Source organism: Sphaeramia orbicularis, chromosome 21, assembly GCF_902148855.1.
Source record: "Sphaeramia orbicularis chromosome 21, fSphaOr1.1, whole genome shotgun sequence".
Classification (NCBI taxonomy): domain Eukaryota; kingdom Metazoa; phylum Chordata; class Actinopteri; order Kurtiformes; family Apogonidae; genus Sphaeramia; species Sphaeramia orbicularis.
In genome coordinates this window covers 8,779,840-8,795,764 of record NC_043977.1, presented here as the reverse complement: position 1 = coordinate 8,795,764, position 15,925 = coordinate 8,779,840, and the positions used below count along the sequence as shown (strand labels likewise).

Sequence of the window (15,925 nt, the reverse complement as noted above, 5' to 3'; positions counted from 1 at the left end):
TTGTTGTTGTACCGATTTGATATGTTTTAGAAATAAATGCGTATTTAAGAGACAGAGGTTGGTGGAGTTGAATCTCCAGATGCGTGGGACATTCTGGGATAGGACTGTGTCCAACGAGTCGACATATTCACGGTTTGTGTAATGATCTGTACAGAGTATGAGATGGAATTTAGCAGAAATGTTTCTAGTTGCATGCAGAGTATCACAAAATCTAGTCAATAAAGTACTTTTAAAAAACCTGTCAAGATTATTTATTGGTTTGTCTCCAGACCTGCCTTTTCCATATGTAGGGACAGCAACAAAATGGTTATTAATAAAATTATTTGTAAATTCATTTTCCTAATTCACAAGGTCAAGCGCCACCCAGTATATTTACTCAACTATATGACTTAGAGCCGGTGATGGAGGAAAAAATGTTGTCATGATAATATTTATACCAATGATTATTGATGATTACCACAATAAGGCAAATTTTGGGTGAAACTGAAGAAAACAGACATATCTGTGGTTTTAAAAAATATTTGTGAATCTGTAACAGACTTAACAAAATTAAAAGAACATAAAATAAATTATGTAAAAGAGAAAGATGCAAGATAAAAAAAACTTCTTCAGTAAAATGTCCAGCTAATGTACTGCAAATTTTGGAAAAGTAAAAAAAAAACACATTTAAATAAACTGGTTTGAATCAAATAATCTAGACTGAGTCACCAGCAGGTGGCGCTGTAGGCTACATTACACATGGTTCTAATAAACAGTAGAAGAAATAGAATGTTCTGTTTTTGTTTTCATGTAAAAAGGCTGTGATGTCTTGTTTCGCTGATGACACTCCACTTATAGGTCCATGTTTTGACTTTATCAAAGTATCTGGAAGATGCTGCAAACAGCTGATCAATAATATGAGTTAAATGTTCAATACCTTAGAATTTATTATGGGAACAACTTGTTTCTATTTCCTCTGTGAACATCTACCCTTTGGGAGAAACCACATCAAGTGAGAGAATACAGTTTTCAGGACATTTTCTTGAATTTTCCCATTTCAATAAACACTTTCCAATGTGAATTGGACACAATATGATAATGTTTTATACTTAGAATAAATATTCTAAATACAAAATAGCCCTGAGCATAAAATGTTATTGTAATTAACTAAAGGTTCCTGTACTTGAGTATCTAATTTCCTGACAACTTACTTTTCTGCTTCAGTTAATGTAAAACTTTTGTAAAAATCCATAAAGACCCTTAATGATTTCTGTGGCGACTTCCAAATGATTTTTTTTCTCTATTTATCCTTTACAATGTGTTTTATTCTTTTTTAAATTCATTTTAGTCAGATTTTTGCTTATTTTTTCCATGTTCACTACGGAGCCTGTGAACGTCCATATGGGTCATATCTGATGACCACGAAAAGATGAATAACTGTATTTTACACCAATTATTCACATGTATTGATAGGATTAGTGGATCAACAGGTATTAAACAGTTACATCAGTAGATGGTTTTAGTCGACGGTGGATGTTTGGGTCTTTAAGGGTTAAAATCATTGAATTAAAGCTGAAAATCACAAATATGTCAGTGTCCAAAGACTTCTGGATGCACCTCATTTATTATCTATGACCTGGAGTTTCTATTGAGGTTTTATTTTCCGTCCGCCCTCAGGCTGCTCCTCTTTACTCCAAAGTGACTTTTGACCCCCAGCACTTTGAGCCTGTCCAGGATGTTTTTACCAAAACAGCCGTAACACAATCACCTTCAGCTGTTAATGAGTCGAGGTTGAATCGTCACCGGTCTCAGATATAGACACTACAGATACTTAAGGAAATGCACAAGTACTGATTCAGCTTCTGTTGAGGCTGCAGATTGAACATCCACTATATGGACAAAAGTATGTGGAAACATTGAATTCAGGTGTTTCTTTTCTAACAGGGGCCTGGGATACAAAACAATAATGACTAATGTCATAACATAGGTTTATATTGGGATAAATATTGCATTGGTTAGTTTGGTTATATAGTATATTGAAAAAACAAACAAACATGCCATGTTTTCCTCATACTTTTCATTATGTTTGTTATTTTTTTATTCTCTTCATTATTTTCTTAATTTTTGCTCATTTTGTTGATTATTTCCCCCAATTTTTTCATTATTTTATTCATTTCCTTTGTGATTCTCTTCATTTTGTTCATTATTTTATTCACTTTAGTTTGTTTTCTTGATTGTTCTCTTCATTTTGGTCATTTTCTGCATCATTCTCTTAAGGAAATATCGATGTTTTTATCTCAAATCTTCATGAACAGGACATCTTGCAGCTGTAGACATGATGCGTCCCAATACTTTTGTCCATATAGTTTATAAACATCAACACCTGAATTTAACGTGTCCAACTACTTTTGTCCATATAGTTTATATAGATGTACGTACTCAGTTCACTGTGGAATGTCTGGCGTCTGATGGTGGATCTGAGTTTGTGTCGAGGGTTTTCTGTTGTTTCATCCACATGGCAGCGTACAGACCTCCATGAACCAGCAGGTCTTCATGTCTGGACAGAAATCCAAAAAAAACACAAGAGAAAGAGAATGAGACCAAAAGTAAACAGACAAAAACCTTTAGTTTGTTCTGTGTTTTGGTCCTCAATGGTAAAATATTCCTAACCCTTTCCTGCCTAGTGTTCAGTCCAGTGCTCATCTGTTCTACAGCTGTTCTCTTGTATATTCATGGGTTTGGTTGTTTCACTTCCATATCAGCCACACAGTGGACACTTGTGCATCATCCCATACACTGACACCTATTGGCCAATCATGGAAGGGCTTTTTAAAAATTTTTTACTCATAGCCAAGATGGCCGACAGGAAGTCAGAAATGCTGAACATCCCAGGAACATCTTGTAAATCCTTCTATATCAGGACACCGCTGAAGGTAGAAAAAATATGCAGCATCAAGTAACATCTAAGAAATTTGCATTTAATCCCACGTCGACTAAATTGGACCCATCCATGACTGGCTGTATTTACACTGTAATTCATACCATTACTGTAACTTTTCTGTTCTAGAGAAACCTGATCTGCACCAACATGTTTTAGTGTAAATCAATGCAGAACGTTATTAAGTGTAATTAACCTTCCAGTATCTGGGTGAGAACATTATGCGCACTTTGCACCGTCCATGTGTGCGGCTCTTTGATATCAGAGCTGCTTCGAGGATGTCCTTCTGCGCTGCGATGGGTCACATCTCAACTCAGTAAACACAGGTAGGAGGTGAGGGGTGGAAAATTCAGAAAATGTTATATTTACTCACGACTGAAATTTACAAAAATCAGTCATGAATTACCGTCACATCTAAATTAAATGTTTTTTGTTTTTTTTTTTGTCTTCAAGCCATTTTTCTATTGTTATTTCTTGCTACATGACATTTGCATAATTATATTAAGCACACTTTGAACTTCATGGTAAAAAGGTAAAAAAGGTCATACAATTTTTTACAATTTCTTGTAGGTCAGAATTCAAAAGTGGTTCATTTTTGCATGATTTTTTAAATTTTGACCCATCCACTAAAATCAGCACATTGTAAACTATGGCACCCTTCTACCAAGTGAGTACAAAATGCACACTGACAAATTCAGCATTTAACATTTGACCTGGAACAAAACATTATAATGTATGTTAGTCAAAGTTACTGTTAATCACTGACATACGCCAGGATGAAACAATTAAAAATGAATAATGCAGTTTTTATGTAGTAGTTTTTGTGTATTTTTGCATCAAAAACTATGGATTGTTTACATTACAAACATGGCATTTAAAAAATATGGCAGTTATTGAGTATTTGGTATTTTTTATGGCTCAAGTTGATGAAATACAAAAAAAAAAAAAAAAAAAAAAAAAAATCTATGAAAAACATTTTGACATTACTACAGACTTTTTGTGGTTATGGTGGGATACCAGTGTTAACAGCTCCTTTGTTTTTTAAACAAAAGGGTTTGTTTTGGGGTTTTTTGCATATTAAACAGAGCAACAACTAATATTAGAATTTTTATGTCATAGTTTTCCTCATTTTCTGATATTGGTTTGTTAAGTACATATTTCTTCACTTCTAAAGTTAAACTCATGGCGTCCAGCTGAGTGGACGTTTATGGAACTCCATGAGAAATAGGCTCATAAAAAAATTCAACTGCATTGTTTTTATCATGAGAAAAAAAAAACACTCAGGAAAAAATCCTGCTTAAAGTTCTTATAATTCATGAATGAAAAAGTCAGACAATGACCAGCTAATCTTGACCCATGTGGTTCTGTCAGGTCTAGAGAGAATGACTTATTTGTAGAAAACGCACAAATTTCAGTTTCTAACATTACTTTAAACATTTTTCATGAAGCTTTAAGTTTTTGAGACGTAACAGTTCCACTTATAACCAAGTGGCCGAATCCTGTCAATAATCATCCAATAAACAGCTCCTCCTTCATCCTCCTCCAATAGTTTCCAGGGTGACCTCTTCTCCTCTTCATCACCACCTCTATCTCTCTGTTCGCCTCCTCCTCCACCCATCTGAGAGTCCAGACAGTTGCAGACGTCTGGTTTTACTAATTCATAGTAAAGTTGGTTAAAGTCTGGAGTAGGTTTTTTTTTAGAAAGCTCAACTTAGTTCTTAAAGCAGCTCTGATGTCGTAAGAGTATGAACGACACCAGAGCCACCTTCTCCTTCACACAGTTAACTCACATCTGCTCATATGTCTACTTTTACATTTTATCACAGCTGATGCTACTACTAAAAATAGTTCCAGTGTCCCTGTATGTCAGCGTCATGTTCTATCTGAATCAATCCCCAGTTGAATGTGTGAGGTTGTCAGGTTCTGTCTCTATGTTCCAGTCCTGTGGTCTGGATGCAGATCAATCTAATAATAGAAGTGGGCGGGACTTTCACTGGAGGAGAACTCAACTAATTCAATCAAAGTCCATATATGACTTCTATTAGTGATCAATACTGATATCTCTAACCATTTACATGTTATAAACCATAAAAATATGGACCATTAGAAGTCAAAGCACATTTTAAATATTTAAAAAATTCATCAAAAATGAAAAAATCTAAATTTGTCACACTTTGTAGGCATTGTCCCAAGGAAGATACATATAAAAATTTTACATGAATTTGACCAGGAGTTTTATCAGAGAAGATGTTTGAAGACACTGCTAACAAAGACAATGACGACAACAAAAACAAAAACATCTTACTTAAAAATTTGAAAACACTATCCACTACAAAAAACATAAAAACAAACAAAAAAAACGCTGTCTCCAAAAAAAAGCATCTGAAAAAACTTACATTATGCTATTTCTACTCGACAATTATTTAATGTAAAAAAGCCAAAACTCCTACTTTCCTGAGCCTCAGGAGGATATAAAGATGTTAAAAATGACACACAATCATTTATATTTCCTTATTAAAATACTTGCAGACCAATGTTTATTTGAAATCAAAGACTGACTTTCACTCATTAAATGTCTATTAATGGTCTTTGGATGGTTCCATAGGTTCAGATACTGTGGTAAAGTTAATGCGTCACTGGTCCTGTACAGACGCACGCCTCCTGAAGGTCACCGGCGGTCTAAGCGTGGTCTTCGTGGAGCAGATGGAACGCCTGAGGATGAGGATGAGGCCTCTTCCTGTCTGCGTTTGATGACCCGCTCCCACTCTGAGTGTTTTCAGTGGGTGTATTCTGACACCGGAGGTGAACAGGCCTGAGTGGTGTTTACATTACAACGTCAGTCAAAAGACCAATGACCTGTAGACGGCGTTCCTCAACAAACGCCTCCAGGACCAACGCAATCTACGGCGGCAAATAAATCAAACCAACAGGAGGTGAACATCTGTCAGGTGGACGTGACACTCACACTCAGGTGTTTCATATGTTTAATAAAAGTTAGTTTAACCCTCGGTATCTGCCCATAGACGTCCTTGTACTCATGATCTACACAGTGGAACTAATGTCAGAATGTTTTTCATACAGTTTGTTTTCAATTTTTAAATTTTTTTTCCTATTTTAATCAACTTGAGCCATAAACAAAAATACCAAATACTAAATAACTGTCATATTTTTAACCCTTTAAATCCCATGTTTGATGCAAAAAACACAAAAAATTTCCCCAATATTCTACATAAAAATTCAATTAGTTATTTTTTTTATTTTTCATCCCAGCATATTTCAATGATTAACAGCGACACTGGTTAATATGTATTATTATTTTCTGTGCTAGGTCAAATGATCTAAAATTAAGAGAACAATCAAGAAAATTAATAAATAATAAAATAAAATAAAAAATAAAACAGGAAATTATTAAAATGAACAAAAATTAAGAAAGTAATGTAGAAAATGGCCAACATGAAGAGAATAATCAGGAATTTTTTGAATGATCAGAGAATGATCAAGGAAATTAATAAAACAATGAAAAAATTGGGTGAAATAATCATCAAAATGAGAAAATTAAGAAAATAATGAAGACAATAAACAAAAAAATGAACAAAAATGAATACATTAATGAAAAATAAGAGGAAAACATGTTGGCATGGCATGTTTGTTCTTTTGTTTTGTTTTTCCCAATATTCTACACAAAAATTAGATTAGTTATTTTGAATTTTTTCATCCTGGCATATGTCAATGATTAACACCAACACTGGTTAATATGCATTATTATTTTTTGTTCTAGGTCCAGTGTTAAATACTAAATGTGTCAGTGTACATTTTGTACTCAATTGGTAGAAGGGTGTTAGTGTAGGAATTTAACATTGTTTATAATGTGCTGATTTTAGTGGATGAGTCAGAATTTTAAAAATCATGCAAAAATGAACCACTTTTGAATTCTGACCTAAAACAAATTGTGAAAAATAACATGACATTTTATACCATGAAGTGCAAAGTGTGCATAATATGATTATGCAAATGCCATGTAACAAGATCTAACAATAGAAAAATGGCTCAAAGACAAAAAAAACAAAAAACATTTAATTTAGACTTGACAGTAATTCATAACTAATTTTTGTAAATTTCACTTGTGAGAAAACATAATATTTTCTGAATTTTGCAATAGATTTGGGAGAAATGTGGCTTGAATTCATTCCATGCAGAATTGTATGGTGGCGTGGCACCCGGTTGGTGGAGGAGGTGGAGTCTCCACCCCTGGCCTCCTACCTGTGTTTACTGAGTTGAGACGCGACCCATCGCGGAGCTGAAGGACGTCCTAGAAGCAGCTCCGATATCAAAGAGCTGCACACATGGATGGTTCAGAGGACGACCCTCTGCCTTAGGGGCTGAGACTGACAGCATGGAGGTCAAAGGTCATGCACAAAGGTCAACATCCACAGGTAAGTAATTTACCGGCACTTAGGAGGCACACAGTCACTCAGGTGGTACATAAACAAAGACAGATATACATGGATGGAGACACCAGCATTTTACGGACAATAATAAAAGGAAAAAAGAAGAAGAATGAGGGGAAGAAAAGTGAACCCTGACCGTCCTCTCTCTGCGATCTGTCCGTTCTGAACCACCAGGATCTGATCTGCACCGACTATGGTCGACAACCTGCAACGTCACAAAAACACACAGTAACAAACAGAAGAACAGACGGATCCAGTAGATCCACAGTTGTCATTTTATTGACCAGAGACTGAAACCAACGATAAACTGATCCAGACCCAGGGACCGGACTCTATATGCGCATCATGATCTACACTGGTGGTTCTGGTCTGGGTTGAGTCAGAACCAGCTTTTACAGACTTGTACAAACTATCTTTTCACAAAAATGTGAATAACCTGAACAAATATGAACAACATGAAATGCCTTAAGAGAGTTGTGATTGTACCAGTATTCTGCCAGTTATTAATTATTTTGTGTATTTGTAGATCCACTGTGATCTATAATATCTAATGTACATGTGGAAATGCTAAACTCAGAATATTGTTAAAAGTGTATTTGTTTTTCTTCAGAAATTTCAGGTTGTTCATGTCATTCACATATTTTTAAAGGGTAGTCTGTTGATGTAAACATTTTCAAAATGTAATTTTATTTTTTTTCACTCTAAAACATTGAGAAAAGTTTGTAGTTGTCATTATTTCTAGGTTATTCTGTTATTATTTTATTGATTCGACCCAGTTGGAATCATATTGGACTGAATGTGGAACCTGAACTGAATTTGTTCATTGAAATCCCAAGGTTATTATATCAAAACAGATAAAGGATTAAAAAAAAATTACATAACATTGAGGATAAAAAAATTTGTTTCCAAAATAAGATCCCACTGGACACACCCAGAAGGGGCAGGGCTTAATTTCTCTATGATGTAAAAACATAAATCTTGCTTCATTCTAGTTTTGGATCATGTGGGTCTGTTGAATAATTCCTCTATTACATTTTTAACAAGTGTTTTCCATCTGCTTTTTTATTTTCATGTTGTGTTCGTGTTTGTGCAGCTGTCTCATAATGCATTTCCTCAGGATCAATAACATTTCTCTGATTCTGATTGTTTTTTTTAATAAGTCAGGACTGTTTTTGATCCGAAGAACATAATGGGAGGTGGTGAACAGTTTAATACACAAACAAACAGAGCCATAAAAATGATCCATGTCCTCATAAAGTGAAAATATGACTGTGTGAGACACGTCAGATCAAACAGAACCTGACACATGGACATAAAACCAGGTCTGTCTCCACAACCCGTCCACAGAAGATTAGTGTTTATATAAAAGAGTCAGAATTAAAGAAAAACCCCAACGGCAATGATGAAGTCTAATGATTTAACTCTCCGGTATCCAAAAGCGTGTGATCTGCACACAGTATCGTACTAATGTCAGAATGTTTTTCATACAGTTTGTTTTTAACTTTTTTTCCTTTTTTTGGTATTTCATCAAATTGAGCTATAAACAAAAATACCAAATGCTCAATAACTGTCATATTTTAACCCTTTAAATGCCATGTTTGTATGTAAACAACTTTCCTTTTTTTTTTTTTTTTTTTTTTTTTTTTACAACTTTTTGCTTAATTTTGTTCATTGTCTTAGCTTCTTTGGCTTTTTTGTTCATTTTGTATTATTTTTTCATTAGTATACAGCATTTTCACAGCATAGAAGTCAATCAAAAACAATGAAAAATTTACACGAAACATGACAACGATGCAACACAATGTAATAAATGACGTGATAAGATGCAAAAAGAACAGAATGTCAACAAAAAAAATATCTTTTCACTTCTTTTAGTCTTCTGTTCATTTTATATTCCTATCTTTCTTTATATTTCTATTATTTTTATCTTTATATCTATATTTTCAGTTTCATAATCTGTGCTGTGCTGTAGTAATGTGAAAATGTTTTTCATATGGTTTGTTTTTAACTTTTTTTTCCACATTTTTTTGTATTTCATCAACTTCAGCCATGAACAAAAATACCAAACACTCAATAACTGTCATATTTTAATCCTTTTTTTAATGCAAAAAAACACATTTTTTTAGTATTCTACATAAAAATTGGATTAGTTATTTTTTGATTTTTTCATCCTGGCATATGTCAATGATTAACAACAACATTGCTTAATATGTATTATTATTTTTTGTGCTAGGTCAAACATAAAATGCAAAAATGTGTCAATGCACATTTTTTACTCGCTTCAGTGAAGGGTGCTAGTACCGTAAAAATACAGAAACAAGTGGTTCCAGGCACAACAAACCCTGCCCCTCGCACGTATTGTAGCTTATTTTGGCATCAATTCAGCTGATGTCGTGATGTCTATATGTGTGGTGATGTCAGCATATCAATTGCCTCTCTATATGTGCCAAGTTTGAAATAAACTGAAACAAAATTGATGTTTTTATAGACATTTAAAATTTCGCCCATTTTAAGTAAATGGGAGAAGAAAAACTATTTTAAAAATTCATTACTCTTCCCAAAATGTAGCCACGTCTATTCTGGGTCACTGGCAATCTATAAACCCAGTTTGGTATGAATTCAACCAATAGTTTTGCCGTTAGAGTGTTAACAAACAAACAAACAAACAAACAAACAAACAAACAACCAAGCCGAACCAAAAACAAAACCCCTTGCCTCCTCTTTGGGGGGCAGGGTAAAAAAAACAGGGAAAACAGGTGAAAAAAACAAACAAACAAAAAAAAACAGCAAAACTTGACATAAACACAGCAAAACACACTAGTAGAACACTCCAACACCGTACTATCACTGTTTTATACAATTATTTACAAGAATTGACCGCAAAAACCTCACTAAAACGCTGAAAAAAGTCATAAAAATGTTCCACCTCTCTCTCACCGACTGCACTCTGCTGCTCTCTGCTCCACCCACTTCCACCCCTTCCCCCTCAGCCAACGCAGACCTCTACCCTAACGTGTTATGGACCAATAGAAAGAACCCAATCTCAGATAAAAGATGACGGCTCAGGAGTTGCGGTAATTTGAACGACGGTGCCTTAAAATATGGTACATCATAGAATCCGTTAATTCATCACTGAGTCAATATCAGGGTCTCATCTGTCAAAAAAAACCTTGATAAAATAATCAAATAAAAGCAGATGGAGTGAGTTTGACGATGTGGTCAGATATTAAATATGTTCATCTGTCCAATAAAAGTCAAAGACAGTCATTCCTCTGTACTTGCTCACAGAAACATGCCAACGGACTCATTATTATTTGTGGTTTTGTGTCGCTGCTGATTGGAGCTGAGTCCTGGTTCAACTCTGAATGACCCTGTCTGTGAATTATTAAACTTCATATTTATGACCAAGGATGATTAAAGCCACGCTCAGCGATCTAAATGCTCTCAGTGTCCAAGGATGGACGACGCACGCATCAAAGTTTTAGACCGATGGATTTTATCGGACAACTCAAATACATGAGGTTTTAGTATATTTAAAAAAGTCAGAAAACAAGACAAATAAACCAGCTCCAAAATATTTACAGCACAAATAAACCGCATCAGCTCCAAAATATTTACAACACAAATAAACCACATCAGTTCCAAAATATTTACAGCACAAATAAACCACATCAGTTCCAAAATATTTACAACACAAATAAACCACATCAGCTCCAAAATATTTACAATAATAAGCTGTTTCTGACTCAGGTAAAATACTAAAAAATCCAACTCTGGTCCGGGTTCATCTCGGGTCTGGGTTCATCTCAGGTCCTGGTTTAACTCTGGTCTGGGTCTAACTCTGGTCAGAGTCCAACTCTAGTCCAGGTCTAACTCTGGTCCTGGTTTAACTCTGGTCCAAGTCTAGCTCTGGTCTCAGTTTTAACTCTGGTCCAGGTTTAACTCTGGTCCGGGTTTAACTCTGGTCCTGGTTTAACTCTGGTCCCGGTTTAACTCTGGTCCCAGTTTAACTTTGGTCTGAGTCTAGCTCTGGTCCAGGTTTAACTCTGGTCCGGGTGCAGTTCAGTCTGTGCGGGGTATGGTTTTGTTAAATCATTTGTTGCTATTTTGTTGAGTTAAGTTATTACAGTTGATTATTTTTTAATGTAGGTAATTATTGTTGATTATTTTGTTGATTTAAATCACTTTTGTTTCTTGTTTTGTTAAGTTATTTTTGCTGATTATTTTACTGATTTGGGTATTTTTTGTTGATTTTTGAAAATGTGTTTTGCTTATTTTGTTCATATTTTGTTCATTTTATTGATTATTTTGTCATTTCTGTTTCATAAAATATAAATTCTTACTCATCTTTCTTACTGTTTTATTTTCAGATGCAGGAGGAGAAATGACCAAGATACATGAATCAGATCTGAGACTAAAAATACTTTTGTGTTTCTTTTATCAACACATTCTCCTTTACTGTGAAGAGTTTCTGGTTTCCTTCTTTTGTGACAATTATAAATATTCTAGTTTCGTGAATCAAACACAGTCATTTTTTCCTTTTTCACCATTTTCAGACATTACTACCTGTTCTCCTTATGTTTTTATTCAATTTAAGAAATGTAAACTTTATTTTTGTAAGTAATTTATTATGGCTTTACTCTCAAAATATCACTTATTTTTACCGTTCACGTGGAACGTATGTGACTAAAGATATTAAACTAACTGAATGGATTCCATCCAATAAGTGACCTGTGTGAACCTGTAACAAAAGCAGATTTAATGTCATTTAATTTAATCCAAACAGAATGAGTCCATGAACAGACTCCATCTGCTGCTTCTATTCAGAGATTATAGATCTGATAGATCAATATATTCAGAGGTTATAATATCTGATGGATTTACACCAAAGACAGATGTCTACTGGTCCAGAATTTATGACAAATACTGTAATAGTTCAGGATCAAATGAGATGCATCGAACCACAGTGAAATACACATGTATCTGTTAATAAATAGAAAAACAAATATTATTGTATTATTTATTTTACTGACTATTATGCTCATTTTGTTGACAATTTTTGTATAGTTCTTTTCATTTTATTGATTATATTGTTAATATCTGTTCACTTTGAGTTATTTTATCCATTATATTGTTCATTTTGTTCATTTGTATTCACTGTTATTCATTTTATTGATTCATTTATATTTTTTCTTACATACTTTGCTAATTTTGTTGATTACTTTGTTCATTTTATTAATTATTGTTGCTCATTTTGTTGACAATGTTTGCATAGTTCTAGTAATTGTATTCATTATTTTTTTTTTTGCCATTTGATGACTATATTGTTCATTTTGCTGATTATTTTCAGCAGTTTTGTTAATTTTATTGATTTTTTTGTTAAATTCTGTTTAATTTTAGTAATTTCATTTATATTGTTCATTTTGTTGATTATTCTGTTCATGTGTATTCAATGTTATTCATTTTTATTGATTAATTTATCATTTTTCTTGAATATTTTGCTCATTTTGTTGATTTTTTTGTTAATTATTGTTCTAATACATTAATATTAGTGGTTATGCAGTCACTTCAAATACACTTCTGGCTCAAACCACAAGGAAATGAAGACACATTTCACTCAAATGTACCTGTTTATAAATTAGGAGAAAAAAAAAATTTTATCAACGTATTATTAATTTTACTGATTATTTTGTTGATTTTATTGATTGTTTTATTCATTTTTGTTGAGGTTTTTTTTTTTTTATTTGAGTAATAATTTTGTTCATTTTGCTAACTATTTTATGTTTTTTGTTCAACTTTATTCATTTTATTGGTTAATTCGTATGTTGATCTTAAACATTTTGCCTTTCTATTGATTTTGGTTTTTTTTTTATTACAGTATATTAATATTATTGATTCTATGATCATTTGAGATGCACTTGTGGCTTGAATTGGAATACAATGGAGAAACTGAAATCTTAGAAAAGTACCCGTAAATAAATAGCAAACAAACCAAATTCATCTAGTTTTAATGTCATTAAGTGTCAGGTAAAGTTCAGGAACTAAACTAAAGCTTAATGATTTAATAAAAATGTCAAAATAACATAAAGGTTTCTGCGTTGAACCACCTTACTGACGACTCAACGACAACAGAACTGATGCGGAAACTGGTGGAACAATCAGGGACCATAAACACAACGTCTTCTGCTTCCCATGCACTGTAGCGATGCGTTCACTGACTGCAGTAGAGCCAGTTCCAGGATTGATCCACTCCTCGTGGATTTTAACATCGACTGAACGTCAGATCCTTTCCACTCTCGTCCAGTCTGATGAAAACCCAACATCTGCTTCTTTGACTTTTGTCGACCTGTCATCACATCGTCTCATATCCTTCAATCAGCTTTCGCGTTAATCTCATCGTCTCCCTTTGTGTTCAGTCTAATCCTGTTTTCCTTTCACCACATCCTTTTCACCTCCACCTTTCACTCACTTTAGTTTTTTTTTTTTTGGTTTACTCTTACTACTGTGATCACATAGAAGACCATCATTGGGTCTAGAGAACATGGTTCACTGATGAACTTCATCAACACCTACAGAATGACGTTTACCCACAATGCACTGCAACAGGACGGATCATTTCTTTGAGATAAATGAAACTGGTCGACCATAACTTACAGATCTTTGTGCCACTGGTGCTACAAATGCTCCCACTAGTGGTAGAGGGAGGCATTTTATTATTATTTATTGATTATTATGATTAGTGGTACAAGTAGTAGTAGTAGCATTAGCAGTAGGAGTTGTAGTAATAGTAATATTTACTCAGAAGTATGCAGTTCAGACACTGTTGCTAGTGTGGCGTTTCAGATGCTGCCTTGGCCATTGATTGACAGGAACTGACCAATCAGCGCAGACTGGTCTTTTCAGGAGGTGGGGCCAACCTCCTTAAGGCGGCCTTACACTGTGCGAGTTTAGAGACGATTTCTCACTCGTGCGACTATTTCTGGGATCGGGCCAGATGTGCCTCTAATCGTGTGTCGTGCTTCGTGCAGTGTACATGGGGTAAAGAGAAGCGATTAGCACCTCACGACCAGCAATCGTGTGTTCGCAAGGAAAACGGAGCTGTTTGAAATCCTGCTCACTCCTCGTGAGTGTATCGTACTGTCAAAGCAGTGCCACGAGCCGATGTGCCTCAAATTCTCACACTATGCATGCGCGAACACAGACGCGTACAGTAGCATACAAGCTAACAGTAGCTGGCTATTGGCCTAGTGCAGTTTAGCTTTTGCAGCTTACCTCTAGTTCCCTTTGCTGTAGGATGACAGCCTATACTGTCCACGTCTGGACAACCAATGCCTGCACCAAACACATTGTTGTCTTTTCTTCTTTTTTGATTCCCCGCAGATAATGGCACATATTACCAAAGCAGCTCGTTGGTTTTTGTTTAGCACTACCATTTCGTGACTCACGCCAATACACAATCGTCTATGTACTTTTACGGATTCCTTGGTATTTTAACGTTGTATTTCCGGATACAACACTCAAACGTGTCATGCATCCTGTGGTGTATGGTCCTACAGTGTGAGCAGTCAGGTCGCATACGAGCGTCGGTCCGTGCAGTGTGAGAACAGGAATCGTGAGCCTGACTGTACGACTGATTCGCACAGTTTGAGATGGAGCTGCGTGCAACGATCGAAATAATCGCACAGTGTATGGCCGCCTTTAGATAACTGTTTTTAAAGTAAATATGTAAATATCTGTCTGTTAAAGACCTTCTAAAGTTGCTGTTTTGTACATGTCTCTTCTAACTGGTCTCATTGAGGTGTTTTATATCAGCAGAGGTTTTAATAGTGGTTGTGGTTTTAATGTCACCTGTGTGCGACCACTATAGTTGTCCTGTTGGTGCAGACCTTGGCCAGTGACGTCTGGATGTTCCTCTCAGTCTGGGTGTCCAAGGACGAGGTGGCCTGGTGATGGACAATGTAAAACCATATGTTAGTAAAGCAGAATCTGCAATGTTTTAAACCTATAAGGACTATCATTATAACAGATTTATTTATGTTATTTTTTTTATATATATTTTATATATATATATATATATATATATATATATATATGTGTGTGTGTGTGTGTGTGTGTGTGTTTACAGCTAAAATATAACTATCAATAAATTATACAAACCGGAAAAATACAGACCAAAACTGTGAAAAGGTGACAAAAAACAGCCAAAACACACTAGTAGAACACTCCAAAACAGAACTATCACTATCATATACAATTACTTGAAAGAATTCACCACTAAACATCACTAAAACCTCGCTAAAAAGCCGATAAAAGTAAATCTTCCATCTCTCTCTTACCAACTGCACTCTGCTGCTCTCTGCTCCACCCATTTCCACCCCTCCCCTTCAGCCAATGCAGACCTCTACTCTAATGCATTGTATAGAAAACGAAAGCTCAGAATCTCAGCCTTCAGATGACATTCACATTGTGTCAACAGCAAAAACGGTTCAGGAGTTACGGTGAATGACACCGAATGCAGAAACGTGGCACAAGTGACACAATCGTCTTCAAAGGGTTAATG

The 15,925-nt window shown here is 34.8% G+C and overlaps 1 protein-coding gene across 1 annotated transcript in view; it reads right to left on the bottom strand.

Annotated features, from left to right (window-relative positions):
* Positions 1–2,418: 2,418 nt before the first annotated feature.
* The window catches only part of abcb6b (ATP binding cassette subfamily B member 6 (LAN blood group) b), a 39,811-nt gene continuing 26,304 nt past the window's right edge, over positions 2,419–15,925 (bottom strand). The window contains exons 17-19 of the mRNA XM_030125474.1: positions 15,214–15,308; positions 7,502–7,570; positions 2,419–2,536 (exon numbers count right to left, since the gene is read on the bottom strand). Coding sequence (XP_029981334.1) covers positions 2,419–2,536; positions 7,502–7,570; positions 15,214–15,308 — 282 coding nt within the window. The remainder of the gene's footprint in view (positions 2,537–7,501; positions 7,571–15,213; positions 15,309–15,925) is intronic.